At 45.2% G+C, this 20,747-nt stretch overlaps 1 protein-coding gene across 1 annotated transcript; it reads right to left on the reverse strand.

Moving 5' to 3' along the window:
- Positions 1-1,312: 1,312 nt before the first annotated feature.
- Positions 1,313-19,753, reverse strand: LOC106572593 (E3 ubiquitin-protein ligase MARCHF9). Its single transcript, XM_014146915.3, has 4 exons — positions 18,688-19,753; positions 3,538-3,693; positions 2,842-3,034; positions 1,313-2,360 (listed from the first exon to the last, which is right to left on the reverse strand). The coding sequence occupies exons 1-4, from the start codon at positions 19,009-19,011 to the stop codon at positions 2,032-2,034; spliced, it is 1,002 nt and encodes a 333-aa protein (XP_014002390.1). The 5' UTR covers positions 19,012-19,753; the 3' UTR covers positions 1,313-2,031.
- Positions 19,754-20,747: the final 994 nt, after the last annotated feature.

A 20,747-nucleotide genomic window follows, 5' to 3' on the forward strand; every position in this document is an offset into this window, starting at 1 on the left:
GGTTTCAGGCTTGTAACTTCAAAAACAAACAAGAAATATCAGTTTTAGTAGTGGGACACAGTCTTGTTTGGCGCGCCATAAAGAAATTACTCACCTGCTAAAATCAGTTTCCTATTGAACATACTTCTTTCCAAAATAAATATTATAGTTTGATTACATTTTAGGGTATCTGAGGAGTAAATAGAAACTTTTTTTGACTTGTTGAAACAAAGTTTAGGGGTAGATTTTCGGATTCCTTTCTCTGCATGTTGAATGAGTGGATTACTCAAATCAATGGCGCCAACTAAACTGACTTTTTGGGATATAAAGAAGGATTTTATCTAACAAAACGACACTACATGTTATAGCTGGGACCCTTTGGATGACAAATCAGAGGAAGATTTTCAAAAAGTAAGTGAATATTTAATCGTTATTTGTGAATGTATGAAACCTGTGCCCGTGGAAAAATATTTGGATGTGGGGCTCCGTCCTCAAACAATCGCATGGCACGTTTTCGCTGTAATAGCTACTGTAAATCGGACAGTGCTGTTAGATTAACAAGAATTTAAACTTTCAGCCAATATAAGACACTTATATGTAAATACATTTTTAAAATCCATAATATTTCTGATTATTTATTTGAATTGAGCGCCCTCCAGTTTCACCGGAGGTCCAGCTACAACAGTCATTTACAACATTAACAATGTCTACACTGTATTTCTGATCCATGTCATGTTATTTTAATGGACAAAAAATGTGTTTTTCTTTCAAAAACAAAGACATTTCTAAGTGACCCCAAATTTTTGAACGGTAGTGTATATGTAATTGTATTTACCCCATGAAGTAAGATACAACTTGCAAGAGGGCAGTTTTAATAAGAAGAAGAATGAGCCACTCATTTGTAACTGTGTAAGTAGATATAAAGAAAAACAATGACACAGGAGTGAGATAGTGAATAGCAAGAGATTTCATAGATCTCCATCTTTAATCCAAATCTGAATCATCAGCACACAGCAGCGAGTCAGTCATCTTTGTTTTAGCTGAAATAACACACTGCTATTTGACACATTCAAAAAACAGTTTGGTGCAATGAAACCAGATGAATAAAAAGCTTTTCTGAAAAGCACCATTCCGAATGAGCAAATTTGTAGAAGTGCTTAAATGTTATGTGATGATGATGCTGCATAAAAAAATGGTATACCCATGCAAAATTCACCGTGAAATGTACAGATATTTTATTGCAGAGAAGATAGGACTAGGAGTCATTTTAATGTTAATAAATGTATTATCTTCATTTTGTAGTTTATCCATTGATCCCTGTATTTATTGTTTGCAGTAAAAACTGCTGTTTTCATATGATGTCTTAGATATGATGTATTTGTTGTTCTCTGGTCTGTAGCCTAATCATCATTAGCTACAGCAATATTTCAGAACTGCAAAACTCTTAAAATAATTATTATTCAGAGTTGTTTGATAATGTTTGGTGTGGCATAAGGAGTTTCAGGTATCTCTTTAAATCATACTGCCACAAAAAAATACATAGAAATGAGTAAAATAGAAATCATACCAAAAAAATGCCGGAGAAAATACATTAAAGATAAAATAATCTTTGTGCATCCTGAAATCGGACCGAAAAATATCTGTTGTCACCTTGGATTACATTGTTATAAAGCCTTGCATGTTTTATGTAGTTCATAATATCAGTTCTTCAATTATTACAAATGTGCATCTCTAAACAAACTCCCGGAAAGATCTTCATAGTTCAGCATGTTCTGTCTGTTGTTGTTTCAGGGCGAACCACTGCTCCAGTAGGATGAACCCACTTGGGAGGAATCATGATGAGCCTAGCAGGGCAATGGTCGTCACAATATCACAGTAGCTTGACTGCAGTGACAGACATGGTCTTGTCTGTACATGTCCTTCCCTGGGCTGGGTATCGAAATCCAGTTCCTCAATGGTGTTGACAGAATCACTTGAAAGAACTGGCCAGATTAAAAAAGAAAACACGATACCCAGCTTTAGTCTTTTCTTCCATCCCTTCCACGTTTAGTCTCATACCGTTGTCACCCTCATCACCACCTCCCGGTTGGCCGTGGAGCCAAAGCGTGGGTTGTGGGGCCGTAGCTGGCTGAGGATGTGCAGGATTGTGTAGCCACAGTGATGGTCCAGAATAGTCCTGAACCTCCGGTTCCGTCTCCCACTGCCGCCACTACCCAGGCCATGGGAGTTACTCCGTGAGCCCCGACCCCCACCCTTACTACTACTCAGCGGGTCCCCCAAGTCATTGGCTTTTATATAGTTCAATACTTTCCACTGCTGATTGACAGCCTGCCAGCGTTTGAATATTCGGTACACTGATGAGCCCTCGTGGATTATAAGGCCTGGGAAGAGAGAGAGGTATTTTTTACAGATATGGGAAAAGGCAAGATATCCAAAGATTTTAAAGGCTTTTGCATGAAATACTTCCAGCAACTAATACGTAAGAATCAGCCAAATACTATAGCACTAGTATATATAACTGGCATTTGGCATAACCACACAGTGCAGATACAAAGCTAGTACCATCTGTTTTCAGGTTGGCAATGCACCATTTCACACAAAACAAATCTATCTACAAAGATTTATGTGTGTGTGCGTGTGTGTGCGTGTGTGTGCATGCATGCCTGCCTGCCTGCCTGCGTGCGTGCATGTGTGTGCATGCCTGCCTGCCTGCCTGCATGCCTGCCTGCCTGCCTGTCTGCGTGCATGTTTGTGCATGCCTACCTGCCTGCCTGCGATCATGTGTGTGTGTTCATGGGCCTGTGTATGAGAATTTGTGTGACTGTGCCAACGGTCCAGTTTCACATGATTCATCCCCCTCACCAATGCACACGATGTCCATGAAGCCGTACATGCCGTAGCAGATCTGGAAGAGCAGGTCCTGGCGCTGCCACTTGGCCGAGGGGCTGAGGGACGACCAGATGAGCCACGAGATGCTGGCGATGAGGAACAGGGAGCCCAGGATGATGGCAGCGATCTGGACCTTCTCGATCACCGTCAGGGAGATGGCCTGCCACTGAACAGAACAGCCACAAGGGCCAAGACAGGGACAGTAAGAAAGGGACAATATGGTGAAGTCCAGTCCTCACAACTTCATCATTGTGAGTGCCCAAGATTTGTTCTAGCAAAGTGAGTAACTGTAATGCCTAGATTGGTGCACCTGAGCAGAGCACTGCATACTCCTGATTGCGGTATTGTGCATTGTTTACAATCGATGCATTAGCAGAAAACTGTGAGATAAGATCTGTGGCTACTATAAAAATATTCATTCATTTGAGATGAGAGTAGACCTAGCGCACAATGAAAATACGACTGGAGTGGATGAGACAGACCTCTAGCCCCTAGACACTTGTGTAGATCTGAAAGGATAGGTGTGAGCAATATGGCGAATATCATGCAGTTGGCAAGGTGTAGCTACTACCGTATTGTACCGCATGAAGTACCTAGGAGCTAGGGTCTGATTCTGATCAGAGCTTAAGTCCCAGAGAATGAGGGGTTGGACAGACTGAGGAGAGGTACCTGCAATGGGTTCTTGGTGCTGATGGCCAGAACATGGTACTTGAAGTAGCACAGCTCACAGCTCCAGGAGCCTCTCTCGCTGATCCAGCGGATGAGGCAGGGCTGGTGGGTGCAGCGCACAGAGCCCTTACAGCGACACGGGCTCAGCAGCTCTCCCTGCAGGAGACAGAGGGGTAGAAACACAATTACTAGAACAGATATTCCTATTCAAGTCAATGTTCTGACGTGGCAGAACATACCATAAGTTATTTCGGAATTGAAAATATTTTGAAAAGACAAACAATATTGGATTATGGATAGCCCTCAATGTCTCTCCGAAGCTGCTGGTTTGGTGCATGTCTGTCTGGCACACTCAGGAAGAGGACGATGGGTGGGTCCACACAGGTTGTGGGACCTTAACTCATCACAATCCTCCCACTTAATGTAGACATTGAAACTGTCGGAAAGCAACTATGAATGACATATTCATTATTAAATAGAGTATCTTCCTCCTCTTCCACGATTTCCACCTTAGTAAATGTTGGCTAACTTCCTTCTTAAAGTAAGTGCTGAAAACGTCAGTACTGTAGCTAAATGCCGAGGTTGGTTCGTTTGTCACGCCCTGACCTGAGAGAGACGTTTTGTTTCTCTATTTTGGTGAGGTCAGGGTGTGATTTGGGTGGGCATTCGAGATTTGTAGTTCTTTGTTGTATTCTGTTTTCTATTTCTATGTTAGGTTCTAGTTTTGAATTTCTATGTTGGAGTTTGTTTGGGATGATCTCCAATTAGAGGCAGCTGGTCCTCGTTGTCTCTAATTGGAGATCATACTTAAGTAAGGGTTTTTCCACCTGAGTTTGTGGGAGATTGTTTTTGAGTAGTGTATATTTCACCTCTGCGTCACGGTTTGTTGTTTTTTGTTAGTTCAGTTTATTGTTTATGTATTGCATAGTTTCACAGTGTTAATAAAATGTGGAACGACACACACGCTGCACTTTGGTCCGCTTCTCCTTACAACAGCTGTGACAGAATCTCCCACCACCAAAGGACCAAGCAGCGTGGTATGGGCCAGTGGACTATTGAGGAGATAAGGAGGAGTATATCCAGGGCTTTGGAGGATTTAGGGGCAGGAGAAAAGCGCCTCCCATGTGAACAGGTGGAGGCAGCGAGAGCACGGCAACAAGGGAAGCACGAGAGGCAGCCTCCCAATTTTTTTTTTTTGGGGGGGGCAAACGTGGAGATTGGCAGAGTCAGGTTGGAGACCTGAGCCAACTCCTCGTGCTTACTGTCACCAGTCTGGCACCACATGTGCCAGCCCCACGCATCAGGTTTCTAGTGCGCCTGCCCAGTCCGGTGTGTCTTGTTCCTGCTTCTCGCACTCACTCTGAGGTGCGTGTTACCAGTCTGGTGCCACCTGTGCCAGCCCCACGCATCAGGCCTCCAGTGTGTCTTCCCAGTCCAGAGCTTCCGGCGACAGTTCCCAGTCCAGAGCTTCCGGCGACGTCCCCCAGTCCGGAGCCTCCAGCGACGTTCCCCAGTCCGGTGAGACCTGTTCCGGCTCCACGTAAGCAGCCTCCAGTGATGATCCATGGTCCGAAGCCTCCAGTGATGATCCATGGCATGAAGCCTGTGGGGATGATCCATGGCCCGGAGCCTGTAGGGATAATCCATGGCAAGAAGCCTGTGGGGATGATCCATGGCCCGGAGCCTGTAGGGATAATCCATGGCAAGAAGCCTGTAGGGATGATCCATGGCCCGGAGCCTGTAGGGATGATCCATGGCACAAAGCCTCCAGTGGTGCTCCATGGCATGGAGCCTGCAGTGATGATCCATGGCATGGAGCCTGCAGCGACGGTCCCCAGTCCGGAACCTCCTGAGACGGTCCCCAGTCCGGAACCTCCTGAGACGGTCCCCAGTCCGGAACCTCCTGAGACGGTCCCCAGTCCGGAACCTCCTGAGACGGTCTCCAGTCCGACCCTCCGGCGACGGTCCCCAGACCGGACCCTCTGGCGGTGGCCCGCAGCCCGGAGCCTCTGGCAATGATCTACGGCCCGGTTCATCCAGCAACGATCCATTGTTCAGAGCTTCCGGCGATGATCCACGGTCTGGTTCCTCCGGCGATACAAAAGCAGAGGGATTAGCGGGTGGAGCGGGGGCTATGCCCCGAAACAGAGCCGCCACCATAGGTAGATGCCCACCCGGACCCTCCCCTATAGGTTCAGAATTGCGGCCGGGAGTCCGCACCTTTGAGGGGGGGTACTATCACGCCCTGACCTGAGAGAGACGTTTTGTTTCTCTATTTTGGTTAGGTCAGGGTGTGATTTGGGTGGGCATTCAAGATTTGTAGTTCTTTGTTGTATTCTATGTTTTCTATTTCTGTGTAACGCCCTGGCCATAGAGAGGGGTTTTTGTTCTTTATTTTGGTTAGGCCAGGGTGTTACATTGGGTGGGCGTTCTATGTTCCTTTCTCTATGTTTTTGTATTTCTTTGTTTTGGGCCGTGTGTGGGAGTCACACATAAGGAGCATGTTTTTCCTTTGGGTTTTGTGGGTAATTGTTTCTGTTAGTGTTTTGCACCTGACAGGACTGTTTGGCTGTCGGTTTTCTTGTTTTGTTTGTATAGTGTTCTTTCTTTATTAAATATTTAATGATGAACACTAACTCCGCTGCACCTTGGTCTACTCTCTCTCACGACAGCCCTTACAGAATTACCCACCAAAAATGGACCAAGCAGCGGAGGAAGGAGAGGCACCAGGAGAAGGACTCATGGACTTTGGAGAAAATGGAGAGGATCGTTCAGGATTCCTGGAGATGGGAGGAATTACTGGACGAAGGTGGACCATGGGCTCAAGCTGGGGATTATCGCCGCCCGCAGTGGGAGATCGAGGCGGCGAGAGCTGAGAGGCGCTGGTATGAGGAAAGGGAGCGCAACAGACATGAGAGGCAGCCCCCCCAAACATTTTGGGGGGGCACATGGGGAGATTGGCGGAGTCAGGCGGTATACCTGAGCCAACTCCCCGTGCTTACCGGAAGCAGCGTGGTACTGGTAAGACACCGTGTTATGCTGTGGAGCGCACGGTGTCCCCAGTGCGCGTTCAAAGCCCGGTGCGCTACATACCAGCCCCCCGCAAGTGCCATGCAAGTGCAGGCATCGAGCCAGGGCAGATGGTGCCAGCTCAGCGCGTCTGGTCTCCAGTGCGCCTCCTCGGTCCAGGTTATCCTGCGCCGGAGTTGCGCACTATGTCTACAGAGCGCTGGGAGGGTCCAGTTCGCTCAATGCCTGCTCTCCGCCCGTGCCGGGCCAAAGTGGGCATTCAGCCTGGTGTGTGGGTAAAGAGCGTCCGTACCAGAACTCCAGTGCTCCCCCACAGCCCGGTTTATCCTGTGCCTCCTCCTCGGACCAGGCCTCCAGTGGGTCTCCCCATCCTGGTCAGTCCTGTGCCTGCTCCACGGACCAGGTCTCCAGTGGGTCTCCCCATCCTGGTCCGTCCTGTGCCACCTCCCAGGACTAGGCCTCCAGTGGGTCTCGCCAGTCCGGAGCCGCCAGAGCTGCCCGCCAGTCCAGAGCCGCCAGAGCTGCCCGCCAGTCCGGAGCTGCCAGAGCTGCCCGCCAGTCAGGAGCCGCCAGAGCCGCCTGCCTGTCCAGAGCAGTCAGAGCCGCCCGCCAGCCCGGTGAGTCCTGTGCCACGCCTAGGGCCAGGCCTCCTTCATGTCTCCCCAGCCTGGTGAATCCTGGGCCAGAGCCGCGGATTCGCCGCGGACACCCGCCAGCCGGGCGCAGCCAGGGACGCCCGCCAGCCGGGCGCAGCCATCGCCGCCCGCCAGCTGGGCGCAGCCATCACCACCCGCCAGCCGGGCGCAACCATCGCCGCCCGCCAGCCGGGCGCAGTCAGGGTCGCCCACCAGACCTTCGGCGTGGCCAGGTGCACCACCTAAGAGGGCGACGCCAAGGGTGGAACAGAGGCCACGTCCCGCACCTGAGCCGCCGCCGTAAGAAGGCCCACCCGGACCCTCCCCTTCAGTGTCAGGTTTTGCGGCCGGAGTCCGCACCTTGGGGGGGGGGGGGGGGGGGTACTGTAACGCCCTGGCCATAGAGAGGGGTTTTTGTTCTTTATTTTGGTTAGGCCAGGGTGTTACATTGGGTGGGCGTTCTATGTTCCTTTCTCTATGTTTTTGTATTTCTTTGTTTTGGGCCGTGTGGCTCCCAATCAGGCACAGCTGAAGCTCGTTTTTGCTGATTGGGAGTCACACATAAGGAGCATGTTTTTCCTTTGGGTTTTGTGGGTAATTGTTTCTGTTAGTGTTTTGCACCTGACAGGACTGTTTGGCTGTCGGTTTTCTTGTTTTGTTTGTATAGTGTTCTTTCTTTATTAAATATTTAATGATGAACACTAACTCCGCTGCACCTTGGTCTACTCTCTCTCACGACAGCCCTTACATTCTGTTAGGTTCTAGTTTTGTATTTCTATGTTGGGGTTTGTTTGGGATGATCTCCAATTAGAGGCAGCTGGTTCTCGTTGACTCTAATTGGAGATCATACTTAAGTAGGGTTTTTTTCCACCTGGGTTTGTGGGAGATTGGGGGTTTGTTGTTTTTGTTAGTTCAGTTTATTGTTTATGTATTGCATAGTTTCAGTGTTAATAAAATGTGGAATGACACACACGCTGAACTTTGGACCACTTCTCCTTACGACAGCCGTGACATCGTTACTCCTCATCAATGCTAAAATGATTAATGTCTAGGAATCATGAGTGCTAAAATGATTGATGTCTAGGAATCCTTAGTGCTAAAATTATGCATGTCTAGGAATCATTAGTGCTGAAATTAGAAATGTCTAGGAATCATTAGTGCTAAAATTATTAGAGGTAAAATGATTAATGTCTAGGAATCATTCGTGCTAAAATTATTAATATCTAGGAATCATTAGTGCACAAATGATTCATGTCTAGGAATCATGAGTGCTAAAATGATTAATGTCTAGGAATCGTTAGTGCTAAAATTATGAATGTCTAGGAATCATTAGAGGTCAAATGATTCATGTCTAGGAATCATTAGTGCTAAAATGAGTCATGTCTTGGAATCGTTTGTGCTCAAATGATTCATGTCTAGGAATCATTATTGATAAATGATTAATGTCTAGGAATCATTAGTGCTAAAATGATTAATATCTAGGAATCATTACTAGATCAATGCATGCACCCATCCTGATCGTGGCCTGTTGGCCAGAACGAGCCTATTAGGACCCAGCAACATTGGCAGGGGTGCACAGAGATATGAAGTGCAGGCAGGTGAATGGGAGGTGAGCCATTCAAACCCTACTGTTCACATAGAACGTGTCTCAAATTGGCGGTCTATTCCCTTTATAGTGCACAACTTTTGACTAGGACAGATAGGACTCAAAAGTATTGCACTTGGTAGGGAATAGTTTGCTGTTTGGGATGCAGAGACAGACTCTCAGTGAACTCAATCAATACAGGCCCTACTGCAGCACCTACGGCAAACATTGCCCTTTCAACAGACTGACTCTTGAGGAATAGGGAGAATGTTGAGCATTGTAGAAATATTTAAACAGTTATGTATGTGCCTATTTACACACATCTGAAAGGGCTGAAGGCAAAGGCCCAGTGCAGCCAAAATTCTGTTTTCCTTGTTTTTCCTGTTTTATATTATATTGTACAACAGCTGCTAAAACTAACACTGTAAAAGTGTGAACAAATTTGATCAGTGTTGTTTCATGATAGTTGAAAATACAATCTACACAGGACCTTGTAATCAGCAGGTTTACAGGACCAATAACAAAAAGAGTTCAAACCTAGCCAATAACAGCTAGTTTTCAGTTTCACCCTCCACACTCAAGACCACTCAGTCCTAGCCAATTTTTAGCTTGAGAAATATTTTTGAGTTGCTAAAATGTTTTGCTCATTTTAATGGAAATCTATTACAGTAAGATAGTTCATTGTTACCCAGAAATGATTTGATATTGATATCAAATGCCTGGATTGGGCCTTAAAAGAGTAGCCTAGTCACTCCTCTGAATGCAGTTTCCTATTAATTGCTAGCAGCATCTACAGCAAACATCCCATCTGGTGAGATGGGAAGGAAGTCAGGCTGCACCCCGAAGCTTCTCCCACTTTGCACACTCCCCATCATGGATTTATCATGGATTTATCATGGATTTATCATGGATTTATCATGGATTTATCATGGATTTATCATGGATTAATCATGGATTTATCATGGCTTAATCATGGATTTATCATGGATTTATCATGGCTTTATCATGGATTTATCATGGATTAATCATGGATTTATCATGGCTTTATCATGGATTAATCATGGATTTAAAATCATTACAATAGTGCAATATTAGAAACTACCCTCACTAATTAAGTTGGTTGTCTTGCATTTTTACATTTTAGTCATATAGCAGACACTCTTATCCAGAGCGACGTAAGTGCATAAATGTTCATTTGTACTGGTCCCCCGTGGGAATCAAACCCACAACCCTGGCATTTCAAATGGCATGCTCTACCAACTAAGCCACACTGGACCCACAACTTGCACAACAAACTTTAATTTGTTTTTATTACTTTACACATTTATTTTGGGATCCACCCCTGTAAACGTAATTTGCCTGATGATGTGTGAGTGCTTACTAGTTTATTTAGATCCCCATTAGCTTTTGCAGAGGCAGCAGCTATTCTTCTTGGATAAGGCGTGGAAAATGTCTAATTTCATACGAGCACATTTTTGTCCACTTTCCCTCTCCTCAACACCTACCTTTGACATATTTCAAAAGGAGACGAGAGAGGACGGTAGGAGTTTATCAAATCCAATTGAGAAAAGGCCATAGTCCCTGATGACTCATGAAAAGTATATTTAATAGTGCAATATTACAAACTACACTCACTGCAGAAATAATTAGATCCCAAATCCTTTTCTTTATTTCCAATCACAAATGGAGCACAGTGGCTCATTTAACCCATGTTTATTCCTCCCTAAGTAACCAGGAACCCTGTTTCTTGACAGGGGGACTACAATTAGACAAAACAATATTTTCCAGTTTTTAAATGCCCAGTGCAGTCAAAAATGTGATTTCCCTGTGTGATGTATATATGTCCACACTAGGAGGTTGGAATAATACTGTAAAATTGTGAAAATGATGATAATGTCATTTTAGTGTAAGAGCTGTTTGAAAAGACCGCCTGAAATTTCAGTACATGTGGAATGGTATCAATTACATCAAACACATGGTTTCTATGTGTTTGATGCCATTCCATTTGCACCGTTCCAGCCATTATTATGTGCCATCCTCTCCTCAGTAGCCCCCACTGTCCCAGACAGTCCTAGCTACATTTTTGACAATTTTAATGGAAAGAAATACAGTAAGGTACTTCATTGTTACCCAGAAATAATTTGATATTGAGATAAAAACAGCTGTATTGTACCTTTAACATTGATTTCCCCATCTCGCTTGTTAAAAACGTGTTATTATAAGATACTTTCATTGACTAACCACATACCGATTTGAGTGGGGGAGAGGAGCTACTTGCCCATTAGTCATAAACGTTATATTAACTGAGCTGAAATGATAAAGACGTTATAACTGGGCTGACATTATAAAGACGTTATAACTGGGCTGACATAATAAAGATGTTATAATAACTGGGCTGACATTATAAAGACGTTATAATAACTGGGCTGACATTATAAAGACGTTATAATAACTGGGCTGACATTATAAAGACGTTATAATAACTGGGCTGACATTATACAGACGTTATAATAACTGGGCTGACATTATAAAGACGTTATAATAACTGGGCTGACATTATGAAGACGTTATAATAACTGGGCGGACATTATAAAGACGTTATAATAACTGGGCGGACATTATAAAGACGTTATAATAACTGGGCGGACATTATAAAGACGTTATAATAACTGGGCTGACATTATAAAGACGTTATAATAACTGGGCTGACATTATAAAGACGTTATAATAACTGGGCTGACATGTTAAAGAAGTTATAATAACTGGGCTGACATTATAAATAAGTTATAATAACTGGGCTGACATTTTAAAGAAGTTATAATAACTGGGCTGACATTTTAAAGAAGTTATAATAACTGGGCTGACATTATAATAACTGGGCTGACATGTTAAAGAAGTTATAATAACTGGGCTGACATTATAAAGATGTTATAATAACTGGGCTGACATTATAAAGAAGTTATAATAACTGAGCTGACATTGTAAAGACGTTATAATAACAGGGCTGACATTTTAAAGAAGTTATGATAACTGGGCTGACATTATAAAGATGTTATAATACCTGGGCAGACATTATAAAGACATTATAATAACAGGGCTGACATTTTAAAGAAGTTATAATAACTGGGCTGACATTTTAAAGAAGTTATAATAACTGGGCTGACATTTTAAAGAAGTTATAATAACTGGGCTGACATTTTAAAGAAGTTATAATAAGTGGGCTGACATTGTAAAGAAGTTATAATAACTGAGCTGACATTGTAAAGATGTTATAATAACTGGGCGGACATTATAAAGACATTATAATAACAGGGCTGACATTTTAAAGAAGTTATAATAACTGGGCTGACATTGTAAAGACGTTATAATAACTGTGCTGAACTTATAAAGACGTTATAATAACTGGGCTGAACTTATAAAGAAGTTATAATAACTGGGCTGAACTTATAAAGACATTATAAGAACTGGGCTGACATTATAAAGACGTTATAGAGAAGGTCAGCAGAATATGAGGAACTGAATAAAACTTAAACAAACATTTGCTGTACAGTAAAATGTCAAGCCAGGTAAAAGTAATCCAGTATGTCGAACCACCCATCCATCCATCCATCCATCGGCCCACCCACACACCCAACCCATCCATCCAGGCACCGATCCAGTCTGAAGCAAATGCTGCCAGGCATTGCCCAGAGCCTTACATTTGGCTTGTATTCAAAATATAAGGCTCTGACACAGCCAATACTGAAGCTAGCTGTGTACACCAGTGAGTCAAGTGGAATGGTTGGTGATGGTGCACACATAAAAAATAGAATTACTAGAACGGGCATAGCCCCTCAGACCACAGAACTAGATTATATTTCTATGCCTCATACCCCTTCACCCATCACCCATATTGACTTGAATGGGAATTTCTATGTGAGAATGCTATTCATTGACTACAGCTCAGCGTTCAACACCATAATGCCCTCAAAGTTCATTACTAAGCTAAGGACCCTGGGACTAAACACCTCCCTTTGCAACTGGATCCATTGGCGGGGCTGTAGCGGAGCAGGTTGAGAGCTTCAAGTTCCTTGGTGTCCACATCACCAACAAACTAACATGATCCAAACACACCAAGAGAGTCGTGAAGAGGGCACGACAAAACCTATTCCCCCTCAGGAGACTGAAAAGATTTGGCATGGGTCCTCAGATCCTCAAAAGGTTCTACAGCTGCACCATCGAGAGCATCCTGACTGGTTGCATCACTGCCTGGTATGGCAACTGCTTGGCCTCCAACCACAAGGCACTACAGAGGGTAGTGCGTACGGCCCAGTATATCACTGGGGCCAAGCTTCCTGCTATCCAGGACCTCTATACCAGGCGGTTTCAGAGGAAGGCCCTAAAAAATTGTCAAAGACTCCAGCCTCCCAATCATAGACTGTTCTCTCTGCTACCATACAGCAAGCGGTACCGGAGCGCCATGTCTAGTTCTAAACAGCTTCTAACCCCAAGCCATAAGACTCCTGAACACCTAATCAAACGGCTACCCAGACTATCTGACAGGGACATGACTCTGTTGTCATAAAAATAGTTGTACTCATCCTTAAAAATGTCGTACTGGAGAGAAGAGGACCAAAACGCAGCAGGTATGTGCAGGCTCATCTTGACTTTTATTAACTATCAAAATGAATGCCAAAATAACAAACCATGAGAATGAACGAACAACTACAAACAGTCTGGCTAGCATAGGCTCAACACAGAACAATTCCCCACAAACCCCAGTGACAAACAACTCCTACATATGTGACTCCCAATCAGGAACAACGATTCCCAGCTGTTCCTGATCAGGAGTCACAAGACACACACCAGACTGCCACGTCCTGACCCCCAAACTACTACACCAGCTCCATCTGCTGGTCAGGACGTGACATCTGTCCCCTGTTGTGACGCACTTAAATAATGAAATAACAATTAAATGACGAAGTGGCTGGATCTAAGATAATAGGTCATCACTGTAAAAAATGATCTAGTTGTTTCAACTAATTATTATTAAGTAACTGGTTCCACAGCCTTTTTTTTGTTTACTCAACTTTTCGGTTACCTGAACAACCAAAAAAATTGTTGGCCCAATCTCCAACTTGAGAAAACGTAGGCAAATATTCAGTTAACTTAAAATTAGGTGTTTGCTCAACTTGTCTCATTCACCTAGAAATTATTATTTGGGCATCTTACCTAAAAAACGCAGTGGAACACACAGTGCTTACACACAGTGCTTTGAACATACTTCTTCCTAATATGGAGTTTGCTCTCAGAAAAGCCTCAATTCGTCTGGGCATGGACTTTCCAGTGATCCTCCAAGTAATCATTAAATCTAAGTGGTGGAAAGCGGTTCTGAAAGAGAGGTTCATATCATGTCAATCTAAAGAATGATGCTACTTTTAAATCACTTTTAAATGTTTTCTGAATATGTTTGTTTGCCTGTGCTTCACAGTCTATTCACTGAAGGCCCGATCGACTAGCCTGAGAACCAGACAATGTCATACAACTGGCCAGAGCCAGGTAACAGATAAATGTGTCTTAAAGATGTTTTTTCTCAATATCAAATCATTTTTGGGTAACAATATAGTACTTACTGTGATTGTTTTCAATTAAAATGGTGAAAAATAAACAAAAATAGCTTCTTAGCAAAGAGCAATTTCTCAAGCAAGAATTTTGCTATGGGGCTCTTTGGGAGGGGTCTGAGTGGGGAGGGAAAAACAGAAAATGTGCTGTTATTGGCAGAGAGGTTTGGAACTTTGTTTCTTATTGGTCCATTAAGTAATTCATTGACTGGTAATGTCAACAGGCAGGCCCAAATTTCATCCCACCAAAACAGACTGAAATTCCAAGCGGTCTTTTCAAACAGCTCTTACACTAAAAGAGCATGATCATAAGTGTGGAAATAAACTGAGTGTATAAAACATTAGGAACATCTTCCTAATATTGAATTGCACCCCCACCCCGGTCCCCCCAGGGTATGGACTCTACAAGGTGTTGAAAGCGTTCCACAGGGATGCTGGCCCATGTTGACTCCAATGCTTCCCATGTCATAAACTTCGTCGTCTGAAGAGGAGAAATCATCGGACCAATATGCAGCGGTTAGAATGCTCATCTTCTTTTTATTAGAAGGGAAAAAATACTCATACAAAACAAACGACAGTTCTGTAAGGTGCTCAGACTATACAAGGAAACAACCACCCACAAACACAAGTGAAAATTAACCCACTTAAATATGGCCTCCAATTAGAGGCAACGACAACCAACTTCCTCTAATTGGAGGTCGTTCCAAAACCCCAACATAGAAATAGAAAAACTAGATAAACACATAGAAATAGAACAACATAGAACAAAACCCAAAAACCCGAAACACACAAAACAAACACCCCCTGCCACGCCCTGACCAAACTACCATAACAAATAACCCCTTTTACTGGTCAGGACGTGACAGTACCCCCCCCCCCCCCCCCCCCCCCCAAAGGTGCAGACCCTGGATGCACCGAAACACAAAAACCCAACAAAAATAAACCCAAACTTAAAGGGAGGGAAGGGAGGGTGGCCACCGTGCTACACCCCCCCCCCTCCCTAATCCTCCAACTACGGAGGTGGCTCAGGCTCCGGCCTTAGTCCCCCTTCTAACCTGCCCACCCCCGTTGAAGGCTCATGGCTGTAGATCACTGCTGAAGGCTTTGGGCTAAGGTGCGTCGCTGGAGACCTCGGGCTGAGGTGCATCTCTGGAGACCTCGGGCTGAGGAGCGCCTCTGGAGACTCAGGGCTGAGGAACGTCTCTGGAGACTCAGAGCTGAGGAACGTCTCTGGAGACTCAGGGCTGAGGAACGTCTCTGGAGACTCAGGGCTGAGGAACGTCTCTGGAGACTCAGGGCTGAGGAACGTCTCTGGAGACTCAGGGCTGAGGAACGTCTCTGGAGACTCAGGGCTGAGGAACGTCTCTGGAGACTCAGGGCTGAGGAACGTCTCTGGAGGCTCAGGGCTGTGGGCCGTCTCTGGCGGCTCAGGGCTGTGGGCCGTCTCTGGAGGCTCAGGGCTGTGGGCCGTCTCTGGAGGCTCAGGGCTGTGGGCCGTCTTTGGAGGCTCAGGACTGTGGGCCATCGCTGCAGGTTCCAGACTGTGGGCCATCTCTGCCGGTTCCGGACTGTGGGCCATCTCTGCCGGTTCCGGACTGTGGGCCGTCTCTGCCGGTTCCGGACTGTGGGCCGTTTCTGTCGGTTCCGGACTGTGAGACGTTGCCGGAAGTTCTGGATGGGGCACTGTCGCCGGAGGCTCAGACGGGGCACTGTCGCCGGAAGCTCTGGACGGGAAACTGTCGCCGGAAGCTCTGGACTGGGAACTGTCGCCGGAAGCTCTGGACGGGGAACTGTCGTCGGAAGCTCTGGACGGGGAACTGTCGCCGGAAGCTCTGGACGGGGAACTGTCGCCGGAAGCTCTGGACGGGGACTGCGCACTGAAGGCCTGATGCGTGGGGCTGGCTTTGGAGGCACCAGATTAGTGACACGCACCACAGGGCTAGTGCGAGGAGCAGGAACAGGACATACTGGACTGGGCAGGCGCACTAAAGGCCTGGTGCGTGGGGCTGGCTTTGGAGGTGCCCGACTATTAACACGCACCTCAGGGCTAGTGCGAGGAGCAGGAACAGGACGTACTGGACTGGGCAGGCGCACTAAAGACCTGATGCGTGGGGCTGGTTTAGGAGGCGCCAGCCTGGTAACACGCACACTCAGGGCCAGTGCGAGGAGCAGGAACAGGACGTACTGGACTGGGCAGGCGCACTAGAGGCCTGATGCGTGGGGCTGGTTTTGGAGGCGTCAGCCTAGTAACACGCACCTCAAGGCTAGTGCGAGGAGCAGGAACAGGATACACTGGGCCATGAATCCTCACCGGCGGTCTGATGCTTGCTACTTGCATCACCGGTCCTGGCTCGAGGCTGGCTCTAACATGACCCCTGTGAGGAGCTTTCACCAAGCGCACCGGACTGTAGCTGCACACTTGCAATACCGTGCGTATCTCCGCATAACATGGTGCTTGCTTGATCCGTCGCTCCTCATAATAAGCACGGGGAGTTGGCTCAGGGCTAACCCTTGGCCCAGCCAAACTACCCGTGTGCCCCCCCCCCCAATTTTTTTTGGGGGGGGGGTTGCCTTTCAGGCTTCCTTGCCAGCTGTGTTCCCTCATACCTTCGTCTTTGGTCCTTTTCTCCTGCTGCCTCCGCTCTTCTGAGTGCCTCCACCTGTTCCCATGGGAGGCGATCCCTTCCAGCCAGGATCTCTTCCCACGTGTAGGATCCCTTGCCATCCAGGATGTCCTCCCATGTCCAGTCCTCTTTACCATGCTGCTCCTTCTTCCGCTGCTTGGTCCTTTGTTGGTGGGTGGTTCTGTAACGTTCGTCGTATGGAGTGGACCAAACTGCAGCGGGTATATTTATCATCTTCTTTTTATTAGAAGGGAAAAAATACTCATACAAAACAAACAAAGAAAAACAGTCCTGTAAGGTGCTCAGACTATACAAGGAAACAACCACCCACAAACACAAGAGAAAATTAACCCACTTAAATATGGCCTCCAATTAGAGGCAACGACAACCATCTTCCTCTAATTGGAGGTCGTTCCAAAACCCCAACATAGAAATAGAAAAACTAGATAAACACATAGAAATAGAACAAAATAGAACAAAACCCCAAAACACACAAAACAAACACCCCCTGCCATGCCCTGACCAAACTACAATAACAAATAACCCCTTTTACTGGTCAGGACGTGACATCCCACAGTTGTGTCAAATTGGCTGGATGACCTTTGGGTGGTGGACATTCTTGATGCACGCGGGAAACTGTTTAGCATGAAAAACCAAGCAACGTTGCAGTTCTTGACACAAACCGGTGTGCCTGGCACCTACTACAGTACATTCTGTTCAAAGGCACTTAAATATTTTTTCTTGCCCATTCTTCCTCAGAATGGCACACAATCCATGTCTCAATTGTCTCAAGACTTAAAAATTATGATTTAACCTGTGTACCCCCCTTCATCTACACTGATTGAAGTGGATTTAACAAGTGCCATCAATAGGGTATCATGGCTTTCACCTGGATTCACCTGGTCAGTCTATGTCATGTAAAGAGCAGGTGTTCTTACTGTTTTGTACCCTCAGTGTATATATAAATCACTGGGCCTTTAAGGTTCAATTACAGGTGTAAAAAAAAACGCCTGTTCTTTTCTATAATTTCTCATTTCTGCAACTTCCCATTGAGTTTACAAATGCTATGAATTAGCACCTACTGTATATTGTATTAACACTATGACAAACATCAAATCTTATAAAGTGATTAAGTGGTGATTTCCATCTGTGCTCCAGTGGCACGTACACCATATATAATTATCTCAAGACCATGATTATCTAGCTCAGCCAGGCTGTACTGGTTCTGCACATCTGTTGTGTCAAGTTTTGGCTGAGGACCAAAGATTCGTTCATTGTTCTGCATGCCTATACTTCCTTGGCTTATAGGCCCACAAACAAGCCTGCGTGCCAGTCTTTTTATGCTCTTCTGCCATTCGTTACAAGTTCATTGCCAGGCCAATTATTATTCACGTTTACACGTGGACCGTGACATCAGTCCTGCGATAATCCACAATGTTGTATAGAGTACTACAATACAAATAATAGTTGTCAGTATTTTCTCAACCAAATCACCAACTCGTAAGTGGTCAAAATATGGCCAGGGCATATAGGTTTAACTATAGGCCTATAGGTGCACTAACATTCAGCACCATGGACAGCACAGGGCTATTGCCCATGGTCCAATTGAGCAGTGTTGTGTTGTGGCGCGAAAAGCAGGAAAACGTGAAGGCGTATGTATCTATCTCGGACAGTACCTGTTCTGGGCCCTGGAAGCAGATACGACAGCGCAGGCTGCTTGCGGTGCTGGTGAGCGACACGGTGTCCATGCCCACTTGCAGTTTGGGGTCCTTCTCCTCAAAGCCCAGGCTCCGAGGTCGAGGTTCCGTCCCGTAATACTCCTCCTCGTCATCCCGAGAGGAGCAGTCCACAAAGGGAGGCCAGCCGCAGCCGCCCATCCCTAGACCCCGCATGTTGGACCGTCTATCTGCGTCGGATCTGTCGGGCTGTCTCGAATCGTCTCGCATAAAAACCAACACTTTCAGTTCGTTGAAAAACATTCGGATCCGATATTTAAACATTTTTGGTTACATGAATTCTTCAGAAGGGAATGAAACCTATTAGACAATAATGTGGTCTCAATCAAATACAAAATATGCCGTTGATTTAGAAATGTTATTATTAATATTATTGTTGTTATTGGTATTGTTATTATTATTATTGGTATTATTATTTTTAGCCAATTATTGTACTACATAGGCTATGGCTAATTTTCACCAATACATCTTCTGAATAACATTACCGATGAGCTTAACAAACTTGTAGGTTAGGCCTACCCTACTGTAAATGTGCTGTCAAATGGTACGAAATAAAGCTCCACGTCTTGGTTGTTGTCTCTCTGGTGGCATGTGTGTCTAAAACAATGCGGATGGGAGATTTTTCTCTTGAGAAGCTCGAGACACTCTCAATATTCATTACCGAACAACTCTGCGAATGCAGTCTAGTTAGATGTTTCCTCCACCCCTACCACCACAAATGCGTGACAGGCCTATAACGTACAATGTCAGAGTCCATTGCTTGCACTATCGATCTAAATTCTACACATCGTCAAATGCATTGCACTGGGGTTTGCAGCAAAAATCCATGTTTTGCTACCCAAAGCAGAAGACAGCCAGAGTATGACTAGCGGAAGAGAGAGCAACGTAGAGCCATAATAAAATGTAGAACGGGGTGACGTAGAGCCATAATAGAATGTAGAACGAGGTGTGAAAAACAACAACATTCCATTTCCAGCCACACAGTCATATCTGAGACTGTTGTCAAGAATCATAATCCAAAAGGGTGCCGACAGACGATGTAATGGAAGTTAGGTGAAGACGTGTGATTATATCGTCTTTTTATTGTTCTTAAGTAGCATCCCAGCGGTCAGACCATGATTATGTTTTTATATTCTATTCCTCGGTAATGTTTCGGATTGATCCATCAAGAATGATCCACCCCATTGCACCCGACGTCCACACAGAGTGGATCCAATTTACAATCCAGTGAATTTGCATGTTAAGTAGCTGTAAATACAGCCACCCAAAACAGCGATACATCTCATCTTCATTCGATACCCATCAGCATTTCTCTTCTGTGTCTTTTATCTTTGCGTTGAAAATATGGTGCACCGAAATTTCTGAATAACAGACCAGAATTCAAAACAACAGTTGATGCAATCTTTTAATTACAGACGCATAGATAGAGATGTCTACACATCCGAGAGGGCAATTACAGCAGTAATGCCGTTGATATGGTGGGCTAGCCTCTCAGATGGTGACGAGGATGATAGCCTACTGCTCGATTTCGCTGCCTGATTTCTCCTCGAAATGGTCGACTTTGATAGTGAATCAACGCAGCACCAATACTTCCGGAATTAATTCTAGCCTTCTAGAATGAAAAACTGTATGACACTGCTATAATTTTCCCATTTTCTACTCTACAGTTATTAGTCTTTTTCCTCTGTATGATGTGGATGCACCCTCTCTGTATCCCTGTAGTTAGGGATGGGGAGGGCAGATTCCGTTCGGCTGTTGTAGTGACAGGAGACGCTGTCGCTGTCCAAGGTGCTGATCTCGCCTAGTGACGTACACAGTCACAGTGCCACATGGACTACTACACACTCGGGAAATATAAAGGATGATGCCTGTGTGAGCGTTTCTTTCTTTCTTTCTTTCTTTCTTTCTTTCTTTCTTTCTTTCTTTCTTTCTTTCTTTCTTTCTTTCTTTCTTTCTTTCTTTCTTTCTTTCTTTCTTTCTTTGTAATATTACTGCAGTGT

This window comes from Salmo salar, chromosome 15 (assembly GCF_965601325.2).
Source record: "Salmo salar chromosome 15, fSalSal1, whole genome shotgun sequence".
Classification (NCBI taxonomy): domain Eukaryota; kingdom Metazoa; phylum Chordata; class Actinopteri; order Salmoniformes; family Salmonidae; genus Salmo; species Salmo salar.